The 13,933-nt window shown below is 42.7% G+C and overlaps 1 protein-coding gene across 3 annotated transcripts in view; it reads left to right on the forward strand.

Moving 5' to 3' along the window:
• The window catches only part of Spag17 (sperm associated antigen 17), a 236,522-nt gene that overhangs the window by 101,404 nt on the left and 121,185 nt on the right, over positions 1-13,933 (forward strand). For all 3 annotated transcript variants that reach the window (XR_013052267.1, XM_076574715.1, XM_076574716.1), the window contains 5 exons: positions 2,775-2,936; positions 4,985-5,057; positions 5,264-5,376; positions 12,908-13,045; positions 13,134-13,247. Coding sequence is in view for 2 of the 3 variants with exons in the window: in XM_076574715.1 (XP_076430830.1) it covers positions 2,775-2,936; positions 4,985-5,057; positions 5,264-5,376; positions 12,908-13,045; positions 13,134-13,247 (600 nt within the window). In the remaining variant the exon portion in view is untranslated. The remainder of the gene's footprint in view (positions 1-2,774; positions 2,937-4,984; positions 5,058-5,263; positions 5,377-12,907; positions 13,046-13,133; positions 13,248-13,933) is intronic.

Consider the following 13,933-nt stretch of genomic DNA (forward strand, 5'->3'; position numbering starts at 1 on the left):
GTCAGAGATAGGCTGAACCCTAAAGTTCACTGGCCAGCCAGACTAGCCAATCAGTGAGCTCCAGCGAGAGACCCCCCCCCCCATCTCAAAAAACAAGGTGAAAAGCACTTGAGGAAGACACCCAGTTTCAACCTCTGGCCTCCCAGCCTGCGTATGTGTACATGTGAACCCATATGCAAACATGCATGTGTGCACATGTGCATAAGCTCACGCGTGCGAGCGTTTGCGCGCGCACGCGCGCACACACACACACACACACACACACACACACACACACACGGGGAGGGTGGAGCACGTGCATGTATTTTTGTTCAGGATGACATAGGAAATCCCATCATGCAATTTCTGAAGCACAGTTACCAGGAGGATGCTAACACATCCTCAAACCAAGTGTCTGTTGTAGCGTCACAAGTGAGTATGCTTTCCCACGGGTCTTCTTTAACCTTGGGTACATGATGGTAGAAGACAAAGGTCCTATGCGCCAAATAGAGGCTATGCCATTGCATCCTCAGGTGAGCACCAACGCTATGGTCACAGCTTCAGAAGACTCAGCACCACCCACAGCACCCTGCTTCTCACCCCCATGTCCATAGCTCTCTGTTCATTAGAAGACATAGATCATTCCGTTCCATTTATTTTTAAGTTGTTTACTTTGTTAATAAAATGTAGCAAGGCTCTTATACAGTGATTTTTCTGTTTGCTAAGAGTTTGGGTCACATGCATTTTTTGGTAAAGTTACCGAATTGAGGTTATTACTTGGGTTTGTCGGACTCACCTTGAGAGTAATGGAAGTGTGTTAACTTGATGGCCACATGTCTGTGAGCAACAGAGGGACAGGAATGGTTTTTCTGGGAATGTCTTTAAACCAGGATCAACTTGAGATGAAACTCTGGGTGGCAATTGGTGGTGGCTAAGGGTGAGAACACTGCTCCAACATGGCTTCTGGTGAGTGGCTCTGATACACGCGTGCTCTTTGGGAGCTCTGGTTACTCAGCAAGGGGATCCTCATAGTGCTTCAGAGCATGGCATGCAAAGATGCCAGCTTGATGGTCCATCCATTCCACTTTAAAGAAAGGAACCGTGGCTATACTCAATATCTTAGCAAATACAGAGTGAACTTTACATGGTAATTTAACTTCAGAAAAACTATTTTATGTTGAAAAAATATTACTTTAAATGCTAGTTACAGTAGAACATTCCTGAATTCAGAACTAAATTAGTGTTTAGTATGTCCAACTGGGCCTGGAAAACTTTCAGTTCTTCCAAAGAACCATAGGCTGTGTGTCCCAGCTGGTCCTTCTGATTATCTATCAGTCCATTTGTAGTCATTGTTGAGCATCTTCTTCATGCCAGGGCTTTGGTTGGTACCCAAGGGCAGTAACCACAGCTTATGCATGTCTCTATGAGTGAAAGATTCATCACTGAAGATGATGGGGAAGGTCTACCTCAAAAATGACTCAGCAATAAAATAGAATTCCAGGAGAAAGGGCCATTAGGTTTAATATTGAAGATCATAGTCCATTTTAAACTCAGGATCACTTAATAAGCGTAAATGTGATAAGGCTGCTTCATAGAACCAGGCTAGGTCCGTGATGGTGCACTCTTATGTATGAATTCGTAATGACCTCATCTCTGCTTTAGGAGCCAGCAGTGAGTGAGTCTTTTCTCCTCCTGGCATGAAGGAAAGCCTTTGCATCCTTTGGCTCAAACAAGCAGGCTGGGCTTGTGCTAAACTAAGGTAATGAAAGCTTTACCTCAAGTAAATGCCAATCAGGATGAGCTAAGAGCTCATGTAAGACATCTGAAACATCTCAAGATAAATCCTGCTTGCTGAAACAATTTGCCAGACTTTAGCATATCATTTACCGATAAATTTGAAAATGAATTGCGTAGGCTGTGCTAATGGATCATTGGGCAGAAACGTTACTGTATTTCCTTTGGTAATAAAAATGAAAACTGTCTTTCTGTGCCAGCATGTGGACGGGCACAGGATGCCTGGTTGAAGTTTAACTGAAAACTCATCAGTCCTGCTGTGAGTATGGGAAAGAACAGTCAGGTGGGCTATGATGGACAGAGCCAAGCATTTCCCTGAATGTCTGCCAGCCTATGAGTCACTGGCCCCACAGAGGATTTCCATTCTACTTTACCTCTTCAACCCAGATGTGGGAGTGGCCTACTCAATGCTTCTCCGCTTCCAAACAGACAGACACCGCCATCCCAGCATTTTCCTACGCCAGGAAATGAAAGCTTAAGTAATAACCATAGCAGATCTATAATTGGCTTGCCAGCTCATAAAAACTGTGGATACTGTAGAAGCAGTGACTTGGATTTCTTTGAGCCTCTTACTAACAGGATTGCAGGTGAAAGCCGGCTCAGTGAAAAGAAAGAAAGGAGGAAAGAGAGAAACTCGATCACACACAGGCTGTATCATACTCAGATGGTACACAGAGCCGAGGGAGGGAATCCCACTATGCTCATTTCCATGCTTGCATAGGAAGGCAAGCAGCTGCTTGTCTGCTTGTCTTCAGCCAAAGGTGTCAAAACCATCTAATGTGCATTAGGATCCAAAACACCGAGCATATGGAGCATAAAAAGGGCTTGAAGAGTTTAGGCATGGAGGCTCCATCAGCAATGCTAAAATCCAATATTTGGGGATTTGGGGACTTGATTTCCTGTAAAAGGGGAAATAGGCTTTTCTGGGAAGTTACAAACATTCTATCTGTTCTAAGAGTATGAAACCACTGATGGATTGTCAATGATTCTCTCACTGCTAGCTCGAGTTGGGCACTGAGATTTTTGAAAACATTGCCTGTTTGATGTACGATAGCCTGGACTGGAAGAGGCAGCACCAGCACTATTTGGAAAACATGCAGCTCATCAATGTCCCACAAGTGGTTAGCGAGAAAACCATGTTAGAAACAATGCCAATTCCAGAGGTAGGCATGGGTGTCTGTAGTAGGCTACAGGATGGAGTTGAGTGACTTGATTTTCATATTCAGAAAGCATATGAAGAAGAAGTTATAGTAAAGACCTGTGTTGGTGTACTACTGCTTCTTGTATTGAGGTGTGAGGGTGGGAACAAGGAAACATCCCCTAGCAAAAGCATTAAAAGCCTCGTGTTGAGATCTTTATGAAGCTCCTTGTACTAACTAGTTTTATGTCAACTTGACACAGGCTAGAGTCATCAGAAAGGTCTAGCTGTAGGCAAGCCTGTAGAGCACTTTCTTAATTAGTGATTTATGGAGAGTGCCCAGGACATTGAAGGTATTTCCATCCCTGGGCTGGTAATTCTGGGTTCTATAAGAAAGCAGGCTGAGCAAGCCAGTAACCAGCACCCCTCCATGGCCTCTGCATCAGCTCCTGCCTCCAGGTTCTTGTCCTGTTTGAGTTCCTGTCCTGACTTTCTTCAGTGATGAAGAATGATGTGGAAGTGTAAGCCAAATAAACCCTTTCCTCCCCAAGTTGCTTTTGCTCATGGTGCTTCATCACAGCAATAGAAACCCTGATTAAGATACTCCTCAACTGCTTGACACCTGGGAAAGCACAAAAAGAACCAGCTGTTAGCTCAGGGTGCAATGACTAGCATGTAGAACAAGAGGAAAATTGACAAAATAACCCCAGTGTTTGCACTCAGCAAGATCCTGGTCACATAGCAGGACTCATTTTCCGCCATCTTTTCTCAAGTGAACTTTTGAAGAGGAATACAATGTCAGCAGTTCCAACATGGTCTGGGAAGGATGAGAGCAGTAGATATAATCAAAATGATAACTGCCTTAGTTGGGGTGTCTATTGCTGTTATAAAACATTGTGGTCAAAAGCAGCTCAGGGGAGATGTGTTTGTTTCATCTCAGAACTCTCAGGTCACACTCTCTCGATGAGAAAGTCAGGGCAGGAACTCAAGGCAGGAACTGAAGCAGAGGCCGTGGAGGAGCACTGCTCACTGAACCTTTGGAGATACCCAGGCCCTTTGGACCCCAGATGTGAAGCATTTAACTTTTGACATTGATAAAGTCTGGGTTTGCTTTAACTTAGTTGTGGCTGAGCCTGGACAAAAAAGTATTTAACTTGTTTTTTACTTTAAAGGACCCCACATTCAAGAGTCACTGGACTTTTGAAGAGACTAAACTTTCAAAGTCTTGGAATTTTTAAAAACGTAGGAACTTTTAAACGTTTGAATGTTTTGTATTGTGATATTGATGTTAGTGTGAGATCTTGGAGTAAACAAAGAAGGAAAGGTTATTATTTAATAGTGTTGTATTCATGTGTCAAGGTGACAAGGGGTCAAATACCCTAGTTAGATTTCGGGGGGAGGGGGAACACAAACAACCCCACACAAGTCATGTCCATCTGGGAAGAGGGCATTTCAACTGAGAAAATGGCTCTTTTAAATTGGCTTATAGGCAAGTCTGTGGGGGCATTTTCTTAACTAATGACTGATGCTTACTTAAGGGCCTGGCCCACTTTGGGCAATGCCATTCCTGGGTGGTCCTGAGGCATATAAAAGAAGCAAACTGAGCAAGTCAATAAGCAATGTTCCTCCATGACATCTGCTTCAGTTCTTGCCCTGACTTCTCTCAGTGTTGGACTGTGTGACCAGAGAGTGTAAGATGAAATTAATCCCCCACCCCCAAGTTGCTTTTGGTCATGGTGCTTTATCGTAACAACAGAAACCCTAAGACAGCCCCCTGAGTTGGAGAATAGAAGGTTTGAGAGAGGGGGACCAGGGTTAGACATATGGTGAGAGCTGAGCATGAATTTCCTGGTGGGAAATCAGTATAATAATGTCCTGAAGAACATGGGACAAGATGCACCAAGATAAGGATGCTTAAAAAAAAAAGTACCATGACTGAAACCAAGACCAGGGGGATGATGTTCTGTGTCTGATCAGCTTTTTCACATCCTCATTTCTTAGGCTCCTGAGGGTGGATATGTAACGTAAAAATAAGTTTGATGAAAGCATTTCTTTTCATTTTTTTTTCCTCAGCCTTCACCTCCAACTGCTCCAGCCCCTGGAAAGAAGAAAGCACAATATGAAGAACCACAAGCGCCCCCCTCAGGCACGTATGAAATCAGACGCTGAGGTGCCACCTCCGTCCGGCTTCCGCGCTGCCCTCCCTCCCTTCCATGCTGCTGGCTGCAGCCCCTCCACCTACATTCTCAACATTGACTAGCGCCTGGCCACAGTTTGGATTTATGCACAGGATTTCAGGAAGAAATAGAGAACACATCTTAACTAGGCAATGTCATTTTCTGCATTGTACAGCGGCTTTTATCATCACCACCGAGGTCGATATGCGATATTACAATGACCTGCTGAATCCAATTCCGGAGGAGTTTATTTCTGTGCCCCTGATACTGCACTGCATGCTGGAACAGGTGGGTAGATGTTGGGGCTTCCTCCAACCCCCAGATACTAACCTTGACTAAATTATCTTTCTTCATTTCCAAATCTTAATATGATTTTATAATTTTACTCAGAATACCTGGATGCATTTCCACTTACTAAATCATAATATTTCAGATAAAACTAAAATTTGCTTTTATCATCAACTTCAGGCCTCTCTCTTGCCGTACTCTATCATTCATTTAATGCTTCCCAAAGTTTGGGTAGAATATATGCTTAAAACTGTCTTTACGTAGGTGTTCTGACTAATTTTTGTCAGCTTGGCACACACTAGAGTCACCTGGGAAGAGGGATCCTAAGTTAAGAAGTTGCCTCCATCAAATTGGCCGTGGGCATGTATGTAGAGCATGATGAATGTGGGAGGGCCTAGCCCACTGTGGGCAGTGCCACCCCTGTGCAGGCTGAGGGAGTCACACAAGCCAGTAAGCTTCAGGTCTCTACTTCAGTTCCTGCCTCCAGGTTCCTGTTGTGAGTTCCTGCCTTGGCTTCCCTCCATGGTAGACTGTTACCCGAACACCAAAGGAACCCTCTCCAAGTGGTTTTTGGTCAGTGTTTCACTACAGCAACAGAAAGTAAAGTTAGACAGTAGTGTTATTTTAATGAAAGAGAAAAAGAGCCTAGACAGGGGTCTAGCCTGTTAATGGCTTTTAACCTTTAAGTGTTTGTTTTTAATTTGTGTGTGTGTGTGTGTGTGTGTGTGTGTGTGTGTGTGTGTGTGTGTGAATGCCTTCATGTATAGATGTGCACCACACATATGCAGGACTAGTGGAAGCCAGAAGAGAGAGTTCTGTCCTTTGGAACTGCAATTACAGGGGCTGATAGCTGCTTGATGTGGGAGCTGGGCACCAACCCACTCCTGAGCCATCTCTCTGGGGTTTTTAGATTTAATCAGAGTGGTTTTTTTTCCTACATTTGAAGCCAGTTCTAATTGTTAGTATTTTACACATAAATGTTTATTTGGTTTTTCTCGTAGGGGTCAGATTCTTTGCGGTAGTCACTTAAATGCACGATGACAGTGACGCAGTGAGGGCTGAGTACAAGCCACCTGGTGGAAAAGCTGGTGCAGAAAAGGACACATAGTGTCCTCAAAGAGCCAGCTGCCAGCAGGCTGACGCGTTAGGGCACAAACCAAGCTATGGGGAAGCTCGGTGCTCCCAGGGACACTTCATAAACAGCACAGCGACACTTGAATCACACTCCTGCGTCTGGTGTTCTCATCGATGTCATCTCTGTACTTGATCATGGTCCTAACACCACCACTGTCATATTCGTCTTTTCAAAGAAACATCTTATTTTGCCGACCAACTCCTTTTTACTTATTTTGTGATTTCTCCATTTGTTTCCGATGGTTTGTATTTCTTTTCAGTAAAATCTTACTTCATTTATTTTCACTCTTTTATTTGGGGGCTTATATTTCCCTTGTATTTCTTAGGCTGCATCAGATGTTTTCAGCATATTTATTTCTAAATATGGCACAGACTTATTTTACACATGATTTCATGTAGATTTATTCCATTATTGACCAATAAACATGGTCTTTAAGTGAGCAAGATAAAATTTTCTGACCTGATATACATGGTCATTTCTTTTGATTATTTGAAAAGAAGCACACACATATTCTCTCTCTCTCTCTCTCTCTCTCTCTCTCTCTCTCTCTCTCTCTCTCTCTCTCTCTCTCACACACACACACACACACACACACACACACATCACTAACAAACAAATAAAACAATGCCATTAAGCATAAAATATTTTATTTCCTCATTTTACAGATATGAAAACTGATGCTTAAAAGGGCTGAGTAGACTGTTCAGACAGTTAATAATGGGAAAGGGAACCCACTTCTTCCAACAAAGCTCTATCTCCTAATGCCTCCACAGCCAAAGAGCACCATTCCCTAGGGGCCAAGCTTTCAAACCACAACAAAGGGCATCACCCTGTTGATTTCCCACAGGACTCCACCTCTTAAAGGTCCCAGCACCTCAAAACTGCAACCCTGAGAACCAAGCCGCTAACACATGACCCTGGGAGAGCAAAGTACACCCAAGCCTCAATAGCGCTGAGTATGACGTTAGCTTATTTGTTGATGTGATATAAAGAGATTATAAACTGTCTTCCAACCACAATTCTAAGTAAAATCAAAAGTTCTTAGATTCTTTAAAGGTCTCAAAAGTGTGTTTCTGGCTGTTTGTGTCATTTCCTCCTGGCCCTCCCCACACAGATGCACAGATGAACATGAACACATATGTGCACACTCATGGACACCTACATTTCTCATTCATTTGAGTCTTCTATTTTTTCTCAAATATATTATTCAGTTTTACTTATGTTATTCAGCTCTACCTTGGTCTTCTACTCCACTTCTCTGCGTCACATCCCCTGTGAACTCATCTCCAGTAAAAACGGCTTTCTCAGGTTGGCCATCTCTGCCGCCTCCTTTTCAAAGTTCCACAACACACAGGCAACTCCCTGTTCTTATCAACAGCTGTCCTTTTTCAAACATCTGGGCATCATGGAGTCTTAGCCATCGTGAGTGCTCACCAATACCTGACTGTGCTGCCTAGTTTTCTGGCAACTTAACCCAATCCAGAGTCATCAGAGGAGAGGAGGGACCATGAGAAAATGCCTGCATAGGCTGTAGGCAAGCCTGTATGACACTCCCACTCCCATCCACCAAGGGCAGGCATCCCATGGATATCAACCAACCATGGTATATCAAGTTGGAGTGAAACTAGGCACATCCTCTCCTGTTAAGCCTGGACAAGGCAACCTGGTAGGAGGAAAGGGTCCCAAAAGCAGGTAAGAGTCAGAGACAGCCCCTGCTCTCACTGTTAGGAGTTCCACAAGAGGACTAAGCTACACAAGTGCAACATGTGCAGAGGGCCTAGTTCAGTCCCCTGCAGGCTCCCTGGTTGTCAGTTCAGTCTCTGTGAGCCCCTGCGAGCCCAGGTTAGTTGATTCTGTGGGTTTTCTTGTGGTGTCCTTGGCCCCTCTGGCTCCTATAATCCTTCCTCCCCCTCTTCCCCAGGCTTCCCTAGCTCTGTCTAATGATTGGCTGTGGGTCCCTGCATCTGTTTCCATCAGTTTCTGGGTGAAGCCTCTCTGATGACAGTTGAGCAGGCACCAATATCATTAGGAATCATTTCATTGTCTTTTTTCTTTCTTTTTTTCTTTTTTTGGTGCCAATCATGTTTGGTTCTATCCTAAGTCTTTGGGCTATCCCGCCTCTGGGTTCTGGCCCTCTAGGTAGTGTCAGGGGTAGGCTCCCTTTCATGGTAGGGGACTCAGGCTGGACCAGTCATTGGTTGGCCACTCCTACAATTTCTGTGCCACCTTTACCCCAGCACATCTTGTAGTCAGGACAAATTGTAATTTGAAAGTTTCGTGGCTGGGTTGGGGTCTCAATCCCTTCACTGGAAGTCATGCCTGGTTACAGGAGATGGCTGGTTCATTGCTAGGAGTCTTAGCTAGGCTCACCCTTAGAGATTGCTGGGAGTTTTTATTACACTAGGTTTCTAGCTCGTCAGAATATGTCCCCCAATTCCAGTTGTCTCTTCCATACTCTCTCCCTCCATCCTCCCCCAACCTTATCCTTCCTGTTCCCATCCCCCACCCAACCTTCCAGACCCCCATTCACTACCAATATCTATTCTGTTTCCCCTTCACAGTGACATTTGTGTGTCTCCCCTTGTTACCTAGCTTCTCTGGGTCTATAGAGTATCCTTTACTTTACAGTTAATATCCACTTACAAATGAGTACATACCATGTTTGTCTTTCCGGGTCTGGGTTACCTCACTCAGGATGATCTTTTCTAGTTCCATCCATTTGCCAGAAAATTTCATGATGTCATTGTTTTTAACAGCTGAGTAATACTCCATTGTGTAAATGTACCACATTTTCTTTATCCATTCTTTGGTTGAGGGGCATCTAGGTTGTTTCTTGCTATTATGACTAAAGCTGCTATGAATATAGTTAAGCAAGTGTCCTTGTGGTATGGTGGAGTGTCATTTAGGTATGTGCCCAGAAGTGGTATAGCTGGATCTTGAGGTAGATATCTTAGCCATTCTGTCAGATGTAAGATGGGATCTCAGAGTCACTTTGATTTGCATTTCCCTGATGGCTAAGGATTTGAACATTTCTTTCAATGCTTCTTGACCATTTGAGATTCCTCTGTCAAGAATTCTGTTTAGATCTCTACCCCATTTTTAAATTGTATTATTTGGTTTGTTGATATATAGTTTCTTGAGTTCTTTACATATTTGGAATATCAGGCCTCTGTCAGATGTGGGGTTGGTAAAGATCTTTTCCCATTCTATAGACTGCTGGTTTCCCTTTTGACTGTGTCCTTTGCCTTACAGAAGATTTTCAGTTTCATGAGGTCCAATTTATTAATTATTGATCTTAGTACCTGTGCTATAGGTGTTCTGTTCAGGAAGTTGTCTCCTGTGCCAATGAGTTCAAGGCTATTCCCCACTTTCTCTTTTATCAGGTTCAGTGTGTCTGGTTTCATGTTGAGGTCTTTGATCCATTTGGACTTGAGTTTTGTGCAGGGTAATAGATATGGATATGGATCTATTTGGATTCTTCTACATCCTGACATCCAGTTAGACCAGCAATATGTGTTGAATATTTTTTTCCATTGTATAATTTTGCCTTCTTTGTCACACACACACACACACACACACACACACACACACACACACACACACACACATACACGTGTCCATATGCAGGTGGATTTACTTCTGGGTCTTGAATTCAGTTCCACTGATCAGCCTATCTGTTTTTATGCCAATACTATTTGGTTTTTATTACTATATCCCTGTAGTGGTAGAGCTTGAAATCAGGGATGGTGATACCTCCAGAAGTTCTCTTATTGAACAGGATTGTTTTAGGATCTTGGGTTTTTTTGTTTTTCCAAATGAAATTAAATATTGTTCTTTCCAGGTCTGTAAAGAATTATGTTGGAATTTTGATGGGGATTTCTTTGAATCTGTAGATTGCTCTTGGTAAGATGACCATTTTTACTATGTTAATCCTACTGGTCCATGAGCATGGGAGATCTTTCTATCTTCTGATATCTTCAACAATCTCTTTCTTCAAAGATTTGAAGTTCTTGTTGCTTGGTTAGAGTTATACCAAGATATTTTATATTATGTGTGCCTGGTGTAAAGGGTGCTGTTTCTCCAATTTCTTTCTTAGCTCATTGTTTGTATATAGGAGGGCTACTGATTTTTTGTTAGTTAATTTTGTATCCAGCCACTTTGACGAAGGTGTTTATCAGCTGTAGGAGTTTTCTGGTGGAATTTTTGCAACCACTTATATATACTATCATATCATCTGCAAATAGTGATACTTCAACTTCTTCCTTTCCAATTTGTATTCCCTTGATCTCTTTCAGTTGTCTTACTGTGTGGCTTTGGGTACCCTGGAACTCGCTATGTAGACCAGGTTAGCCTCAAACTCATAGAGATCCACCTGCCTCTTCCTCCCAGGTGCCGGGATTAAAGACATGTGCCACCACTGCCAGCCTCTTTCTACTTTTTTGAGTGAGGATTTCTAGCTTAACTCCCTGCTGTTCCTCTGTTCCCTGGAGTCTAGTCTGCTATTGAAATTGTGTTTTAGCAAGCACATTTGTAATTTGTAACTTCTCTAGTTCATTTCACAATGGCTTATTCTTGTCCTTGGGTCACAGAGGTTCTCTCCCTGGCACATACATGGCCACACATGACATAAACATTCCTTCTTTTAAAAGACTTTATTTTTAATTATGCGTATGTGTTCACCACTGGGTAGGTGTGTGCCCACGGGGGTCAGAGGAGGGTATCAGATCCCCTGCTGCAGGTGCTCCAGGCAATTGTGAGCCACCAGACCTCAGTGCTGGGAACAGAACTCAGGTCCTCTGGAAGGCCAGGATCTTAACCACTGAGTCATCTCTCCATGCCTATACAAGGTTTCCTTTAAAGTCTCTTTTAGACTCTATCATCTCTGTTACCTCCAGGGTATTTTTTTAAATGTGTACTGACTCCATTTTCTAGACAGTTAACATTAACAGTTTCCTTTACCTTAGAAGGTTTTATTATGTCAATGTATTCGAAAAAGCTTGAGTCTCTAAAACCTCTAAATATTGCATTCTCATGACTTTATTTACCAGATTCTCCTACTTTATTCAAATGAACTCAAAACAGTGACTATTCCATAAGTACCTACTAAGTTCCAGTTAACCAGAAGGATGGCTGAGGAGCCCCACTTTGCCCCTTGACTGACAGGCTCCTGGTAGATATGTGTGGGATGAATAAAGACCTGAGAGTTGAAGGGGTGAGAAAACCAAACATTGAAATAACAGATGCCATTTTACAGGACTAGATGTAAGAGTTCAGCTTTTCAGACGTAGAGCAGTTTTAATTTTTCCTTTACGATGTCAATGAATATATGAGATAACTGGAAGATAAAAAATAGCAACAGTAGTGAGTGTTTTGAAAGACTGGGTATTTATCAAAGGTAAAGAACCTAGGACTCTTTTCTCTGAGAGCAGTGATTCTCAACAGGGAGTTATGTGACTCCCCTGAAGACACTTTGCAGTGAGTAGAGGAGATGGGTTCACAACAATGGAAAGGATGCCATTAAATACTCTAGTGTGCAGGGCAGCACTCCCCCCAAAAATACAAATAACTAATCCAGAATGTCACTACTGCCAAAGCTGATCAACCATGTAGAAGAGTATGAAATTATAACAATGATGCTAATAGTTAAAAGCAAAAAGGAAGACTGTTTATTAAATGTCTATATTAGGTATTTAGTTGTATTTCAACTTCTTTTACTTGTTACCCAAGCAAAATTGAACAGAGCATTTAACCCTTCTAGACCTTGCTTTGCCCACATTAAAGTAACTATTATCTATTATTTATCTCATTATTCTACATTTCTCTATATTTGAAAACAAAACAAAAAACAAACAAGCAAAATGAATAATGACTTGGCCTGAACTCCCTATTTCTCGGTTTAAAACATGAAGAGTTGGATTAAACAATTAAGTCACTCACCTTTGTTTTATTCTCTATCAAATGGAAAATGATATATATGCTAGGTAGTGGCAGCGAGGCTCATGGGAGTTACTATGTGTGCAGATACCACACAGTACCCGGCAGGTAGTAAACATATGCTTAAGTATATGCTGAATCCAAAGTTTTGTGAGCACTATTTTCAGGGCCTTATGAGAAAGAATGAGTACTTTAAAAAAATCTGTATCGTAACTTTTACTGTTGTCAAGTTTACTGCTTTCTACTTCTAGCTGGTATTAGCTATTTTAATGCAGGTATTTAAATGATATCTAATGCAGGGATTGCAAGCATTTTCTCTTTTATTTTTGTCAACGGGGACGCATTGTTGCCATGGGCGCCAGTATTTCAGTGGACCTGCCTCCTCCTTGTTAAGAGTAATGGGAATGCATCAGCAAAGAACTGACGTTTAACCCACTCACCCCCAGCTGTTTTCCTCAATAGGTCATAGCAACTGAGGAAGACCTCATGCCCCCGAGTTTGGTGGAGCCACCCCCCAGAGCAGATGGGTTGGACTACAGAATTGCAGCTCACATCGTGTCCATCCTGCCTTCCCTCTCCCTATCTGAGAAGGAAAAGAAGGTCAGAACAAGAGTGAATCCCAAGTTTTTGTACTTTGAAAACCAGTATGCATTATCTCACTACATTGATATTATTTTAATTTAAATAGAATCTCCAAGAGATCTTCCTAAGTGAAGGAGAAAGCGAAAGCAAAGCCGCCCCCAAAGGCCCTCTCCTACTGAATTACCACGATGCCCACGCCCACAAAAAGTATGCACTGAAGGTAATAATTAGGGCACCTCCCTCCCATAGCTGGTGAGAAGAGGTGTGTTTATGGTTCATTAGTTCTGGGGATCTTGGTGGTGGACGATCTCGTCAACCAATGCTAATGAACTGATATAGAATAGATACCTGCTGACATGGGGGCTCAGAAAACAGGGGCTAATAGGGGAGAAGCAAGTCAGCAAAGAACACTTGCCTCGTCACAGAGTTCGAGTTAACCACTGACTTGGTTATCACCACTATTAGATTTGCATTAAAAGTTTATGGTCAGGTGCTGAAGAAGTGCTGGACCAGTTAAGATTACTCACTGCTGATGCAGCTGACCCAGGTTCAGTCCCTAAAACCCATGTCAGGCAGCTCAGAACTGTGTGTAACTCCAGCTCCAGGGGATCTCTTCTGGCCTCCAGTGGCATCTACACACAGACATACCCACATACACGTAAATAAAAGTGAATCTTGAAAAACATCACGGGCATTTGCTTTAAATAGCTGCTGCTATAAAATACTAGCAGAGGCCATCAGAGGATTTCAAATGGGGTAGATAATGCACGAGAAACTTCGGCAGCTTATCACCAAGTGTGAAGGCTCAGTTGTTTCTGTGTTCCAGAAACTTCTGGAAAAGTGAAAACTAGCTTTTTTGACCTTATCCCAAATACTGCATTTGTCATCCTCAATTACCCCTGATCT

This window comes from Peromyscus maniculatus, chromosome 6 (genome assembly GCF_049852395.1).
Source record: "Peromyscus maniculatus bairdii isolate BWxNUB_F1_BW_parent chromosome 6, HU_Pman_BW_mat_3.1, whole genome shotgun sequence".
In the NCBI taxonomy this organism is placed as follows: Eukaryota; Metazoa; Chordata; class Mammalia; order Rodentia; family Cricetidae; genus Peromyscus; species Peromyscus maniculatus.